We start from the raw sequence: 16648 nt of genomic DNA on the forward strand, positions 1-16648 counted from the left end.
TTGAGCTGAACTGCTGACAGTTTTATTGCCTTACAGCAATAACAAAACTTGTACAACACTGCACTTTGTATACAGAACATTTAAATAAAAATAGAGCTTGTTAGAGTATCAAATAAAATAGAAAACAAAAACAAAGAATAAGTCCCATTTGAGTGGAAATCTTCAAAGAATGCTCCTTTAAATGAAGGAGTTTTTGATTCAAAGAGTTCAGTTCCTTGTCTTTGTGTGTGTACGAGTCATCGTATACATCGTGTAGTGTGTACGTGTTCTTATCTGGTGTCTCAATGATCAAATGAAGCTTGTCAGACATCTTCTGTGGGCAGATTCTTATATCCATCTGGTCAATGGATTGGATGATATACCGGTACAATAGCGTTATGAGGGACACTATGACATTTAGTTTTCACTAGCATTAACTGATTACAAACTACAACACTCTATAGGGACTGATATTATTGTTTAGAAATACTAGAGAGATATATTAATGCAAAGAATAGAGAGATGTCGATAGCTATTTCTTGTATTTTTAGAATTCGCTCGTACATTCTGTAACCTGCACTTACAATTTCACTCCGTGCATCATTTACTTTGAGCTAAACTCCTTAGCTATAACTCTGGCTGTCGTTGACGAGAGACGTTACTTGGCAGAGTGAGAAAGCCAGCGCAGCAGCCTCCCCAAGGTCCTAGTGCCCGGGTTTTATATCGTTAAGTATGATGATAGGCTATTGGATTGTAATTTGAAGGGGGAGAAAACATACAAACCAGAACATGAACACGCACATATGTAGCATGTCAGAGTTATAAATAACTTGTCCATGTGAGAAACAATAGTTTAATTTAATGACATCACCAAAATAAAAAAGTTTTTTTTTTTAAAGCCAATAATGCCAAATTATTTGGGGGGGCTGAAGAACATTTTAGGGGGGCTCACTTAGCAAGGCCTAACGACGCCCGTGGTACTACAGCATCAAACATATGATCAAACATCTGCAAGCAAAACCAGGGATCTTGTATTTCCAGAACTATTTATCACATAATTATTGTCTACAAAACACATTCTAACTGCCCCACCTCTAACCCATAGTGTCACGGCACAGGTAGTTCTAGAGAAAGTATTTGTTGTTACTTCCAGGAAAATGAAGCCTTCATACTGGCACACTCCAAATAGAGATTAAGAAAAAGAATATTCAAACAGAAAACACAAGATCACAATGTGCTTTCTCTCTTAAACTGGTTGACTCGTTTTGACACAGGGAATAAAGTAATGTAAATAAATAAGTCCAAGATGAAGGTTTAGTTTTCCTCAGTAATATTAATTAAAAACCCTGTGTTTATTAGTACAGTAATAATAGTTACTCTATAGGAATTATAATTATACAGCAATAACTTTAGAACAAATGAGAAGGCGGAAAGCTATTTTCTCCGTACGGCTTCTGTACAATGAGACGTGAGCGTGAAGACTTATTCACATCCATGGGCTTGTTAAAAGAAGGCTGCGACACGTTCTTGAGCCGCGCGGTATGACACATGCGCATTGTAGCAGAGGCTGCGACGTCGGTCGGCACTTGGTGCCCGTACAGGTGCTCTTTTGTTGCACTCCGCCTGACAATATTCTTTAGGTAGGCTCGTGCGCCAGCTAATGAGCCTGTCAGCAAGTGCAGACCAGACTTCACTGCGCATGTGTTGTACCGCAGTGATATGACGCGTGACAGCTCCTCACTTTACTATCCTTGATGAGAATGCGGAAGCTAATTGAGCAAGGTTTTTGGGGCGTGTCAGTCAGAATAGGTGTGATTTCAAGATACTTTCTCAAGCTGCAGCCAGACATACTTGAGCTTGGGTGTGTCAAATAAAATAACACTGATAGTTCAAACAGAACACGTCTTTCTTTCACTGAATCGTTCCCGATCACTTGTTGCCTTGAAGAAGAGTCTCTGTCAGTAAGTACAGGATGTGCCTTGTTGTCATTTTATTTTGATGAGAAAAGATTACCCTGTTTTAGTAACAGTTCATGACTTTTGCCCTAGTTTTTAAAGGTAACAGTAGTCGAGCGGTGACGAGCAATATCTGTGTGATTTTTACTGGGTTAAAGATTATGGGAAAGGAAGAATGAGGATTTGTCTACAGAAATATTCTTGTGGCTGGAAAAAAGTGGATAAAAGTGATTTGTGTTTTGCATAATCAGGGAAACAGATCCAAGCAGGAGAGTGCAAGTTTTTCAGATAAAAGATATGCTACGGTTTATAGTGCGATGAGAAATGAGTAATGCTCCTGCTCTGTAACAGACACAATGACGACATCCACCTCATCCAAGACATCCAAGGCCAACACCACCTTCTCTCTGGCCTTGTTCAAAAAGCTGAGTGATGAGGACAAGACAGCGAATATCTTCTACTCCCCTTTCAGCATCTCTTCAGCCCTGGCTATGGTGATGCTGGGGACCGCGGGCAACACAGCCACGCAGATGTCAGAGGTACACACACACACACACACACATACACACACACACACACAATGAACAGTAAAAAGTTTCAGTTCTCACGTTAACACGCCCATCTGGAAGTGTTTGTACAGGCATGCCTTCAAAAGTCATTGCAAGTCAGTGGATCTGGTTCATCACGCTGTTTGAATTCCCCAACCAAATGATTAAAGGAGAAAGGCGTGGGTTCAGGTTTACCTTTGTAATGGGCACAAGTTCTCTTCATAATGTCTTCTTAATGAAAGAAGGGGCATCTTCCAAGAAATATTAAAAACACGAGTAAATGATTCAGACCCAGAAATGTATAAGAGATGAGAGGGTTTTGGCCAGATTTTGCGATGGAAAACTTTGACCTCAATGTCTTGCAGAGTGGGTGTGGCATTTCACTGGGAAGGGATTCTGACTTTGTGGTTAATATGTGTGTACATGCATGCCCTGGTTTGTATGTGCGACTCAGCATGAGGCTGTAGACAGGTTTATTTTCTCTGGCCAGTCGCCAGAGTCTTCAGATGCAGATAGTTCACCTATGCATCATTCTGCCCTGCCACACACACACACACACACACTATCACCTTTACAGTGATCTTACTAATGAGAGAAACTACCATTTGCACCTCCAGGTCCTTTGCTTCACTGAGGCAGAGCAACCGAAGCAGGCGGAAGAAGAGCAGATGCAAACGCAGTCGCCGAAGCAGTCGCAGATGCAGTCGCAGATGCAGACGCGGATGCAGTTGCGGACGCAGATACAGCGCACCAGCAGACTGCCTCAGTATCTGGTCAAGGTGGTAACAAAGCAAAAATTAAAGGCATAATTAATGATTAGGCTTAGTGGTGTCATGAGATTTTGGTATTCACACTTCATTTCCCACTGCTTTGCTCGATAATCTTATCGTGCTGCATCTTTTAAAACATAATTTGGAAATATGAAGTTTACAGTGAAGCTTTAAAAAGCAAAACAAGCTGAGTTCTGGTCTGTTTTTGCCTTTTTCCATATTCTTTCCAAAAGGTGCTATGGAAAGAGAAATTAAACTTCTGAAAACTTCCGGGTCGTGGGAGGTTTTGCTGAAAGTCATTCTAATTACAGTAAATGATGAGAACAATAACACCAAAATCATCCATTATTTATTCCCTTCACTGGGCAGCATTCCATGCTGGCACAGACAAATTGAGAGACAATTGGCAATACAGTAGCATTGTCGAAAACAAAATAACTGACTATAATATTTGGCCTACAGCATGTATTAAAGGTGCTAAAAGTTGTATTTCCTGCCTTGGTATTGTTTAAACACCCAACACGGTGTTTGCAAAGCTGTAGTATGGAGCACCAGGGTTAATGATGATGTTGGTGTCTATTCTCATTATTTAAGAGGTAAGCTGACCACGAGGTCAATGGTCCTTATTAGCATAATACACAGTTGTCTTGCATCTATCACTGGTTCAGTGTATCTTTGTAACACGCATGCCTTCTCTGGCTGTCCGCAGTGCCTGAAACCCGAGGATGGTAAAGACGATGTCCACGCTAGCTTTTCCCAACTGCTGAGTGAGCTCAACAAGAAAGACGCTCCGTATGCCCTCAGTCTTGCCAACAGGCTGTATGGGGAGCAGTCCTACCAGTTTGTCAAGGTATGTGTATGTGAGCCTGTTTTCCTCAGCCTGAGTCAATTATTTGGTAATAAAGTGAACTGCAACCCTGTAAATGTGCACCCTAATTTCTCATTAGCAATTGGATGTGTTGAACCTCGAGAAGCAAGGATTCAGCTAACTGTATGAGACAATGGACCCTTTGCTAAGCCCCGCCCCCTCTGCTACTCCGTCAAGCTGTCAGAGCTGCCAAAGAGCCCACACTGTCACTAACTGCACTCACTGAGTAAATATCAACAATTATTATGGAGAAAAAAAGCTATCTCAGAGAGAAGCAGATGGAAGCCTAGAGACCACAGTGTTAAACTGAACCACCACATCACCTGGCGATCGAGACAGAAGACAATCATAATTAAGGAACTACCCTGTTTCTGTATAGCCAAGCCATTACATTACATTACGTTACAGTCATTTAGCAGATGCATTTATCCAAAGCGACTTACAATTCAGATTCTATCACAATTCTACACCGTAGGCACAGCTACAGGAGCAATTTTGGGGTTAAGTGTCTTGCTCAAGGACACATCAACATGCAACTACTGGAGCCTGAGCTGGGGATCGAACCAAGCATGTGTATATGTTCAGTTTCCAGCTCAACTCTCCGGGTAACGAGTATCTCTGCAACGTTTCACCATGACTAACTTGAAATCCGCAAAAACACCCTGAAAATGAAGAAGATCTGAAACGTTTGCATTAAATCTATATCTACGATTGGTTAATGTGAGTATCTAATTGTGGTGTGAGTGTTCAAATGTGCTGTTTTTGCTTCCAGGATTTCTTATCAGAAATCAGAAAGCACTACAACGCTGAGCTGGAGTCTGTGGACTTCAAAACCAACGCAGAGGACGCCAGGGTCAACATCAATAGCTGGGTGGAGAAGGAGACGCAAGGTAGATCTCACACACTCATCAGTACATTACATAGACTGGGAACCCTTTCAAGAGTACATGATACTGTAGGTGTACACCCGGGTTTTGAGTTGATGTTTACAAGTTCTTTAACCCATCTTTACTTTACGTTTTGTGTCCTTCTATGGGTTATGTAATATTTATTTTGTTTTTAATTTAAAAAAAGATTCTACCTGATTTTATATATGAGCCTTCTGTTCCTTGTTTTTCGTGCATCTCTTCTTCTTCTTCTTCTTCTTCTTCTTCTTCTTCTTCTTAAAGTAGTGTTAGTACTTCTAGTGTTAGTACTTCTAATTTTCCTGAGCTCTGGATAAAAACATTGCTAGTCTGTGTCTCTGTCTTAATAATGATGTCTTCTCACTAGGAAAAATCAAGGACTTGCTGGTCCAGGGTGCAGTGGGCAACGCGACCATGCTGGTCTTGGTCAATGCCATCTACTTCAAAGGCAACTGGGACAAAAAGTTCAAGGAGGATTCTACCGTTGATGCTCAGTTTAAAATCAACAAGGTAACGCTGCACAAAGTCTGAAGAAAAGGAATTAGCGTGTCTTGCAAAAAAAAATCTCGAGATTACAAAATGTTAAGACGTCAGGGCCCCGTTCCTCGTACGTGGTTCAACTAAGCCGATCAAATGTCCGATTAGCCAGCCTAAATTAACCAGATGATTGAAGTCAGGCTATCTCGGTTTCTCAAAGGCTGATCAGCGCTCAAACAATCTCGTTAATTTGAACCAGACTTCAGTAATCAGGATAATTGCGCGTGCCCGTCCTACTTCAAAAGGGGGAAGTATCACTCAGAGTTGTATCGCTAAAATCCTAACGACACCCATTCCTAATGATTACTCCACAAGAAAAGGTCTTCTTTGGTTTGCTGCTTTCTTTAGAATGACACGAAGTCGGTGAAGATGATGCGCCAGAAAAGTAAATTCCCTCTCTCCTCCATTCCTGAGGCCAACTGCCAGGTAATGTCCGTGTTTTTCAACAGTGTGGTTTCTCCCATGTCTGTTTGTCTGCTATGCAATCTGATATTTTGGTGATTTGAGAACCGATCTCAAGAAAATACAGTGAACAGATTTACCACAATTGGTTCCATTTTGACAATGGTTCCACCTTTCAGGCTTACGGTTATTATTATATGTCCATTTCTGTAACTAATCAGATTATCTTCAAATGAAATGAAAAGAAAAACATAATGTGTTTGGACAGATCCTAGAGATGCCCTATGAAGGGAAGGAGCTAAGCATGCTCATCTTCCTGCCCGATAAGATAGAGGACGACACAACAGGCTTGGAGAAGGTGGGACACATATACACACACAGAAAACAAATGCACAATATTAAACAGACCGATTTAATAATTAATATTGCACCCACACTAGCTGGAGAGGGAGCTGACCTATGAGAAATTTGCGGAGTGGACTCGTTCAGACATGATGGGTCAAACTGAGGTTGAGGTGAAGCTGCCTCGCTTCAAGATGAAGGAGACGTATAACTTGAAAGATGTTCTGACCAGCATGGGCATGGTGGACGCTTTTGATGTCGCAAAGAGTGACTTTTCCGGTGAGAAACACACCATAAATGTATAAGCTGCATAATTATTCTAAGAGCACAGCATATCAGAACAATCAAAGCAATGGACTCTCTCCTGTAACAGGCATGTCCCCAGCAAACAACCTGGTGCTGTCACATGTCGTCCACAAGGCTTTCGTGGAGGTCAATGAGGAGGGGACGGAGGCTGCTGCTGCCACTGGTGCTATCATGACGGCGACCTCGATAATGATTCCTGCCACATTCATCGCAGACCACCCCTTCCTCTTCTTCATCCGACACAACCCCACCATGAGCGTTCTCTTTGCGGGCCGATACTGCTCCCCCGAGTGAGAACTACTGTACGCCCTGCAGACATGTGAAGGAACCTGACCCCATTCTACGTGAGAACGAGAGCCACAGATTAAAAAGAAAGACATGTTTTTGGTAATCGTGTGGTAATCTTTGTGGTCGTATCCTGTCTCTTGGTTGTTCTGGGTCTCGTTTTGGTCATTTCGCAACTCTGTGGATGTTTAGAGTCTCTTTTTGATAGTTTTGCATCACTTTTTGGTAATTTTATATCCAATTGTGTCTTCCCAAAAAAAAATCCAGGAGATACAGTAGTTCACTAATCTGTCCATGCCTGTAGAGCACAGTGATTCAGCGAGGGGAGGGATATATCTATTGAAGCTACTATATGATGCTAATAGGCGTTGCTGGAAGAAATGGAGAATCACTGCTCTAGAATGTGTCTGTAAATTCTCATTCTCAGAGAGCCTTTGAAAAGAAACTGCTGTATGGTACTAGATCAAATAAAAGTTCAAATTTGAGTTGTTTTCACAAGTCTGTTCTCTGCAGGTGTGTAGCACCTCTAGTTCTCAGTCAGTGAGTTTTCATGCATGGAAAGTATCCCCAAAAAGCCCCTTCCTGGGCAGAATAATAAGAACGCCTAGAATAACAATAGGGCCTTCGCTGGCCCGACATTGTCGGTGGCTCGGGCCCTAATGAGTGAATCAATGCAATGATTATGTAGTTAGGGTGAATTGATAAAAGTGGCTGGAGAAGCACACACAAGGAGCATCACACACACTAACATACATATCATCAATATGCAGCATGAGTCCCTCCTTTCCTTGCATCATCTCAAAGAATTCTTGAGATGAGCTCCATCTGGTGGAACATCACAGTGTTGTAACGTCTTGTATCAGCCTCAAGTTGTTGTTCATCTATCGAGCAAGTACACAGCACCTCTGCATTCCTCCAGCTATCAAGCACATTCTCCATCTTAATTAAATTAATGGTGATAATTAAATTCATTCATTCATTCGTATATGGTAAGTCATCTTGTTGTGAATGAAGTATGTCCTTAGTTATTGGTTATACATTATATGATTGTCTAAATGAAGAAAGGGAGTTAATGAAGTCTCATGTTAGCAACAGAAAGAGACTAGAATAACTTATTTCTCTGCACTATTTGTGTGGGTTGGGTGTTTTTAAAACTAGAATCTGGAGGATTCCTTATTGGTGAGCCCGGCCCAACGAGACTGTCGATGGATGTGAGAGCGGTGTGGCCTACTGTAGGATCTGCCCACAGAAGATGTCTGACAAGCTTCATTTGATCATTGAGACACCAGATAAGAACACGTACACACAAAGACAAGGAACTGAACTCTTTGAATCAAAAACTCCTTCATTTAAAGGAGCATTCTTTGAAGATTTCCACTCAAATGGGACTTATTCTTTGTTTTATTTCTATTTTATTTGATACTCTAACAAGCTCTATTTTTATTTAAATGTTCTATATACAAAGTGCAGTGTTGTACAAGTTTTGTTATTGCTGTAAGGCAATAAAACTGTCAGCAGTTCAGCTCAATACCAACTCCTCTCGTGAGTTATTCAAGGCATACCGCTCCCCGAACCTAGTTAGCTGTTAGTGTCTCTATTGCTATCATTGCTTAGAACTAGAGGTGCTACACACCTGCAGAGAACAGACTTGCACAAACAACTGCAAAACTTTCCATTTCTTGACAGATGAATGGATGAGAGGCTGTAATGTGAAAAAATATATCTCAGTATTTGAAATGTCTATAAACACTGTATGGCTTTGTCTAAACAGAGTTAGAAACAGATAGCTTTGTCTAAACATGGTTTCCTGCCAGAACAGGTACTGAGTGTTACTGTTTACTTTAGCGGGCTATACATTCAGTCCCAGGAAGGTGAGAAAGGATTCACACCGTGGTTTCTTCCTAATATGGAAATGATTAGGTTCTCGTGAATGTATCTGGCAATGAGATCATGGAAGAAGGAAAAGCCAGTGTAAGACATCTGTGAATTATGTTTCTGTTTCAGTAAATAGTTTGTGAAGATTTGAACTCATGTTGAAGAATGCTTCCAACACGGACTCTGCTTGAAGAGCTGTGTTGAGTATTTCCCTCTTGCAAGAGAATTAAATGGAACAAAGACAACTTTGAATGATTTGACTTCTGTTTTAATTTGTGAATAACACTCTCTTCTCCCGATTAACATAGAAATATTCTACAACAAGGATGAATGGAATGTAAAAGGTGCAGTGAAAAGGACGTGGACCACAGATAGAAAGTATTTGTGCAACAGAAGGTGGACAAACACAGACTCAAATATGAACTTTTATTTGATCTAGTACCATACAGCAGTTTCTTTTCAAAGGCTCTCTGAGAATGAGAATGTACAGACACATTCTAGAGCAGTGATTCTCCATTTCTTCCAGCAATACCCATTAGCATCATAGCCATATATAGTAGCTTCAATAGATATATCCCTCCCCTTGCTGAATCACTGTGCTCTACAGGCATGGACGGATTGTTGGGAAGTCACAAATGGATAAAAAAGGACCAAAGGTGACACAAAAGTATCAAAAAGAGACACTAACTTCCACAGAGTTGCAAAATTACGCAACACATCTACAAAGAGATGCAAAATGACTCAAAATATGTCTTTTTAAAAAAGAATTAATTGTGGCTCTCGTTCTCACGTAGAATGGGGTCAGGTTCCTTCACATGTCTGCAGGGTGTACAGTAGTTCTCACTCGGGGGAGCAGTATCGGCCCGCAAAGAGAACGGTCTTGGTGGGGTTGTGTCGGATGAAGAAGAGGAAGGGGTGGTCTGCGATGAATGTGCGAGGCTTAACGCTACCGATTGAACGATTACTGAGAACAGCACCAGTGGCAGCAGCAGCCTCCGTTCCCTTCTCGTTGACCTCCACGAAAGCCTTGTGGACGACTTGTGACAGCACCAGGTCGTTTGCTGGGGACATGCCTGTTACAGGAGAGAGTCCATTGCTTTGTCTGTTCTGATATGCTGTGCTCTTAGAATAATTATGCAGCTTATACATTCATGGTGTGTTTCTCACCGGAAAAGTCACTCTTTGCGACATCAAAAGCGTCCACCATGCCCATGCTGGTCAGAACATCTTTCAAGTTATACGTCTCCTCCATCTTGAAGCGAGGCAGCTTCACCTCAACCTCAGTTTGACCCATCATGTCTGAACGAGTCCACTCCGCAAATTTCTCATAGGTCAGCTCCCTCTCCAGCTAGTGTGGGTGCAATATTAATTATTAAATCGGTCTGTTTAATATTGTGCATTTGTTTTCTGTGTGTGTATATGTGTCCCACCTTCTCCAAGCCTGTTGTGTTGTCCTCTATCTTATTGGGCAGGAAGATGAGCATGCTTAGCTCCTTCCCTTCATAGGGCATCTCTAGGATCTGTCCAAACACATTATGTTTTTCTTTTCATTTCATTTGAAGATAATCTGATTAGTTACAGAAATGGACATATATTAATAACCGTAAGCCTGAAAGGTGGAACCATTGTCAAAATGGAACCAATTGTGGTAAATCTGTTCACTGTATTTTCTTGAGCTCTGTTCTCAAATCACCAACATATCAGATTGCATAGCAGACAAACAGACATGGGAGAAACCACACTGTTGAAAAACACGGACATTACCTGGCAGTTGGCCTCAGGAATGGAGGAGAGAGGGAATGTACTTTTCTGGCGCATCATCTTCACCGCCTTCGTGTCATTCTCGAAAAAGCAGCTAACCAAAGAAGACCTTTTCTGGTGGAGTAATCATTAGGAATGGGTGTCGTTAGGATTTTATCGATACAAGTCTTAGTGATACTCCTTAGTGGTTCAGTTCTTTATCGATACTCTAATTGGTTCTTTTTCCAAAACGTTGAAAAGTACCGATAAAGAACTAATAAGGTGAGAGCTTATCAATACTCTGGTCTTTAAGAATTTAGCACCGGGGCCCTTTTAACAGCGGGTGTTGGTACCCATCCCTCGTTATCATCACATCAAAAGGTCCAGTTTATGATACTTCTGATATCATAGTTCTAAATAAACACTTTAATTATTACAATGGAAGCCTGATGTCTTAACATTTTGTAATCTCAAGAAATTTTGCAAGACACGCTAATTCCTTTTCTTCAGACTTTGTGCAGCGTTACCTTGTTGATTTTAAACTGAGCATCAACGGTAGAATCCTCCTTGAACTTTTTGTCCCAGTTGCCTTTGAAGTAGATGGCATTGACCAAGACCAGCCTGGTCGCATCGTCCACTACACCCCGGACCAGCAAGTCCTTGATTTTTCCTGGTGAGAAGACATCATTATTAAGACAGAGACACAGACTAGCAATGTTTTTATCCAGAGCTCAGGAAAATTAGAAGTACTAACACTAGAAGTACTAACACTACTTTAAGAAGAAGAAGAAGAAGAAGAAGAAGAAGAAGAAGAAGAAGAAGAAGAAGAAGAAGAGATGTACGAAAAAAGGAACAGAAGGCTCAAATATAAAATCAGGTAGATTTTTCTTTTTAATTAAAAACAAAATAAATATTACATAACCCATAGAAGGACACAAAACGTAAAGTAAAGATGGGTCAAAGAACTTGTAAACATCAACTCAAAACCCGGGTGTACACCTACAGTATCATGTACTCTTGAAAGGGTTCCCAGTCTATGTAATGTACTGATGAGTGTGTGAGATCTACCTTGCGTCTCCTTCTCCACCCAGCTGTTGATGTTGACCCTGGCGTCCTCTGCGTTGGTTTTGAAGTCCACAGACTCCAGCTCAGCGTTGTAGTGCTTTCTGGTTTCTGATAAGAAATCCTGGAAGCAAAAACAGCACATTTGAACACTCACACCACAATTAGATACTCACATTAACCAATCCACAAGGAGGACATTCTTTAAGGGTTAGGGTTTATCCAGCTCGGCTCCATAGACTCTAATACAAACGTTTCAGATCTTCTTCATTTTCAGGGTGGTTTTGTGGATTTCAAGCTAGTCATGGTGAACCGATGTAGAGATACTCGTTACCCGGCGAGTTGAGCTGGAGACTGAACGTATATACACATGCTTGTCTTGGCTTTAAAGAAACAGTGTAGTTCCTTAATTTTGATTGTCTTCTGTCTCGATCGCCAGGTGTGGTGGTTCAGTTTAACACTGTGGTCTGTAGGCTTTAGCTTCTATCTTCATCTTTTCAACCTGGTTTCGCTGCTGAATCAGTTTGACATCCTGGATATTTCCTTCAAAACAGACATTGTAGACCCTTCTGTCTCAAAATCTCCGAGATAGCTTTTTTTCTCCAAATTAATTGTTGATATTTACTCAGTAAGTGCAGTTAGTGACAGTGTGGGCTCTATGGCAGCTCTGACAGCTTGACGGAGTAGCAGAGGGGGCGGGGCTTAGCAAAGGGTCCATTGTCTCATACAGTTAGCAATTGGATGTGTTGAACCTCGAGAAGCAAAGATCCAGCTAACTAGAAATTAGGCTGCACATTTACAGAGTTGCATTTCACTTTCTTACCAAATAATTAGCTCATGCTGAGGAAAACAGGCTCACATACACATACCTCAACAAACTGGTAGGCCTGCTCCCCATACAGCCTGTTGGCAAGGCTGAGGGCATACGGAGCATCCTTCTTGTTGAGCTCACTCAGCAGTTGGGAAAAACTAGCGTGGACATCGTCTTTACCATCCTCGAGTTTCAGGCACTGCGAACAGCCAGAGAAGACCTGCGTGTTACAAAGATACACTGAGCCAGTGATAGATGCAAGACAACTGTGTATTATGCTAATATGGACCATTGACCTCGTGGTCAGCTTACCTCTTAAATAATGAGAATAGACACCAACATCATCACTAACCCTGGTGCTCCATACTACAGCTTTGCAAACACCGTGTTGGGTGTTTAAACAATACCAAGGCAGGAAATACAACTTTTAGCACCTTTAATACATGCTGTAGGCCAAACATTATAGTCAGTTATTTTGTTTTTGACAATGCTACTGTATTGCTAATTGTTTCTCAAATTGTCTGTGCCAGCATGGAATGCTGCCCAGTGAAGGGAATATATAATGGATGATTTTGGTGTTATTGTTCTCATCATTTACTGTAATTAGAATGACTTTCAGCAAAACCTCCCACGACCCAGAAATTTTCAGAAGTTTAATTTCTCTTCATGAGACCCACAGCACCTTTTGGAAAGAATATGGAAAAAGGCAAAAACAGACCAGAACTCAGCTTGCTTTGCTTTTTAAAGCTTCACTGTAAACTTCATATTTCCAAATTATGTTTTAAAAGATGCAGCACAATAAGATGAGCGATAAGAAACCTCTGTACAGCCTCATGCTGAGTCGCACATACAAACCAGGGCATGCATTTACACACATATTAACCACAAAGTCAGAATCCCTTCCCAGTGAAATGCCACACCCACTCTGCAAGACATTGAGGTCAAAGTTTTCCATCGCAAAATCTGGCCAAAACCCTCTCATCTCTTATACATTTCTGGGTCTGAATAATTTACTCATGTTTTTAATATTTCTTGGAAGATGCCTCTTCTTTCATTAAGAAGACATTATTAAGAGAACTTGTGCCCATTACAAAGGTAAACCTGAACCCACGCCTTTCTCCTTTAATAATTTGGTTGGGGAAATCAAACAGCATGATGAACCAGATCCACTGACTTGCAATGACTTTTGAATGCATGCCTGTACAAACCCTTCCAGATGGGTATGTTAACGTGAGAACTGAAACTTTTTATTGTTCATTGTGTGTGTGTGTGTCTGTGTGAGAGAGTGTGTGTGTGTACCTCTGACATCTGCGTGGCTGTGTTGCCCCTGGCCCCCAGCATCACCATAGCCAGGGCTGAAGAGATGCTGAAAGGGGAGTAGAAGATATTCGCTGTCTTGTCCTCATCACTCAGCTTTTTGAGCAGAGCCAGAGAGAAGGTGGTGTTGGCCTTGGACAGAGGGGTTGGTGATGCCATTGTGTCTACAAAGAAGGGAGGGCAGACTAGCATTCATTATTGCATTAAACACTTTAAAAACTGTTGTCTCTTTACCTAGAGATATATTAGTAATATTTGCCAAAGTAAAGTGGTGGTTGTTTTCATTATTAATTTAAGATGATTTTAAAATGAGCTACATCGTTGGTGGAGTCTATGCAAACTCACCTGTAGATTGTAATTATATTTACAAAAAATCATTGAACAAAGTATTAAACTTTCGGATTTTTTAATGGAATAATAACAGCTGAAATGGTGAATATGGCTCGTGGATAACTCAAAGAGTAAGAAGTTATGTTACATTTAGTAGCTATATATCACAACTTAGAATAACAGATACTAGCATTTACTGTACTTCATTCTTAACGCCAGATCACGAGTCAACCAGGTTAAATGCCTGTCAATCGTCTACAACACACGGTCGATCACATTGCATCTGAGTTGTACAAACGAGTAAACCTTCTACTAGTAGAACTGTAGATAAACCATAATTCCATCCCTCCGTCTTAATCTTAATTAAACTCTTTCTCTACTTACTGACAGAGACTTTTCTTGTGTTCCTCTAGTGTTCAACAGCCTTTCCGTCACAGGAAGACTTCTGTTTAAACCATCAGTTTTATTAGGTACGCGCTGGCTGAGACGCCCCAAAAACCTTGCTAAATGAACTTCCGCATTCTCATCAAGGATAGTAAAAAGAGGAGCTGTCACGAGTCATATCACTGTGAAGTCTGGTCTGACAGGCTCATTAGCTGGCGCACGAGCCTACCTAAAGAATACTGTCAGGCGGAGTGCAACAAAAGAGCACCTGTACGGGCACCATCCCTTTATCTCTAGTGCCGACCGACGTCGCAGCCTCTGCTACACTGCGCATGCGTCATACCGCACGGCTCAAGAACGTGTCCCAGCCTTCTTTTAACAAGCCCATGGATGTGAATAAGTCTTAATAGTCACATCTCATTGTACGGAAGACTATTTCTAAAATACACACAATCATCAGGAAAATCACTCATTAGAATTTGAAACTCAGTACAAACAACCGGCTGGGCAACAATTGGGAGACAATTGGGAGACAAAATTGTGCTCTTGATAGAGGGACAAACATGAAACGGGAATTTAGATTTATTTCATTAACTTAAGTGCAATTAGCGTTAGCTCGTGGTTGGCAATACAGTTTGTACCAACATATTTGAAAATATTACCTCTAATACCTCCAATACCTCCACAACCAATAATTATTTAGATTTTGATTAACTTTCTGATGGTTATGAATACAATATAAATGTGTATAAATATATATTTAATGTAATGACTTTTCCTGTAATTAAGCACAAAGAATATTTTACTAGCGCTGTCTTTATATCTGCATCTCTTACAATCTCTTACTCTTTATGTAGACAGAATTCTGCCCTCTGTTTGATGTCCTGAGTAAACCAAAAGAGTAAAAGTAAAGACACTGTTATGTTTAAATGCTAAATTATAATACCTACTTTAGTAACAGCATCCAAAGGGCAACACAATGTGCTGATTATTTTATCGTATACAAACACTGAACATGGAGTAAAGACAGAAGTGTTTACGTTAAGGCTGCCACTGGGTGAAGACTGATTTGCTTTCATAGTTAGAATACAGTCACTACAAGACGAATAGCCTACATTATAGCAAAAACAGAAACAGCAAGTGAACTGTGAGCTAAAGTAAAGTAAGAAATGTTTATTTTAAAAGCTACCCTGGCTGTAATTTTAATTCCACAAAATGAGTGAATCAATGCAATGATTATTAGGGTGAATCGATAAAAGTGGCTGGAGAAGCACACACAAGGAGCATCATACACACTAACATACATATCATTAATATGCAGCATGAGTCCCTCCTTTCCTTGCATCACCTCAAGGAATTCTTGAGATGAGCTCCATCTGGTGGAACATCACAGTGTTGTAACGTCTTGTATCAGCCTCAAGTTGTTGTTCATCTATCGAGCAAGTACACAGCACCTCTGCATTCCTCCAGCTATCAAGCACATTCTCCATCTTAAGTTCAGGAAATGAATCTAAATTCCCGTTTCATGTTTGTCCCTCTATCAAGAGCACAATTTTGTAGGAAAGTCACGTTAGAACTGGCTCACTGAACCCACACATTTACATCCAAAGGTAAAAAAAACTGAAAGTCTCCCAATTGTTGCCCAGCCGGTTGTTAATTTTAAGTGCCTCATCACCCCAATCAATCAGATGATATTTCTTTAAATGTGCCTGCTGGCAGTAGGCTTCATGGAACGCATCATCCAATGAGATCTATAGCCAAAATAATTATATCAACTCTTTCAGAATAAGTAGATAAAAACAAGCCCAAAGAGTATCTAACTGACGAATTAATAGATACTTATGAGGATATATGTACTGTATGCGCTTATGTATCATGTACTATATATATATATGTGTATATACATGTATGTGTAGATTATCATATAGAATAGGAGTTTGAATATGCGTGTGCAAATCTGTGTATGGACGGATCAGTGTGTATGTATTATTCATAATAAGCAGTGAAAATAAATTGTGTGTAATTCTCTCTATTCTTATCATGAGTCCACCTTAATCATGTTCTACAACAATGATATACTATGGTGTACTAATAATACTGTCACATCATTATGAGTGCTTTCAACCATCATGTAGTTGCAACCCAGCCATCAAGAGGACACGGGAGCAAGTAAACACTAAGCACACAAACATTATTTAGAATGGTGAGTCAATACAATATGTGCCATGGTGA

The 16648-nt window shown here is 40.7% G+C and overlaps 2 protein-coding genes across 4 annotated transcripts; one reads left to right on the top strand and one right to left on the bottom strand.

Annotated features, from left to right (window-relative positions):
- The first annotated feature begins 1780 nt into the window (after positions 1-1780).
- On the top strand, positions 1781-7382 carry LOC306712218 (leukocyte elastase inhibitor-like). The gene is made up of 10 exons (XM_079181392.1): positions 1781-1940; positions 2286-2473; positions 3100-3261; positions 3962-4102; positions 4893-5010; positions 5393-5535; positions 5911-5988; positions 6233-6322; positions 6405-6585; positions 6680-7382. The coding sequence occupies exons 2-10, from the start codon at positions 2291-2293 to the stop codon at positions 6904-6906; spliced, it is 1323 nt and encodes a 440-aa protein (XP_079037518.1). The 5' UTR covers positions 1781-1940; positions 2286-2290; the 3' UTR covers positions 6907-7382.
- A 131-nt stretch (positions 7383-7513) lies between these two features.
- On the bottom strand, positions 7514-14669 carry LOC306712219 (leukocyte elastase inhibitor-like). 3 transcript variants are annotated; one of them, XM_079181393.1, is made up of 9 exons: positions 14417-14669; positions 13685-13866; positions 12444-12605; positions 11581-11698; positions 11040-11182; positions 10537-10647; positions 10203-10292; positions 9940-10120; positions 7514-9845 (listed from the first exon to the last, which is right to left on the bottom strand). In XM_079181393.1, the coding sequence occupies exons 2-9, from the start codon at positions 13859-13861 to the stop codon at positions 9613-9615; spliced, it is 1215 nt and encodes a 404-aa protein (XP_079037519.1). In that variant the 5' UTR covers positions 13862-13866; positions 14417-14669; the 3' UTR covers positions 7514-9612. The 3 variants fall into 3 exon arrangements, with proteins under 3 accessions (XP_079037519.1, XP_079037521.1, XP_079037520.1); XM_079181395.1 differs by having other exon boundaries at positions 10537-10614; positions 14417-14668; XM_079181394.1 differs by having other exon boundaries at positions 12444-12584; positions 14417-14667.
- Positions 14670-16648: the final 1979 nt, after the last annotated feature.

Source organism: Pholis gunnellus, assembly GCF_910591455.1.
Source record: "Pholis gunnellus genome assembly, chromosome: 20".
In the NCBI taxonomy this organism is placed as follows: Eukaryota; Metazoa; Chordata; class Actinopteri; order Perciformes; family Pholidae; genus Pholis; species Pholis gunnellus.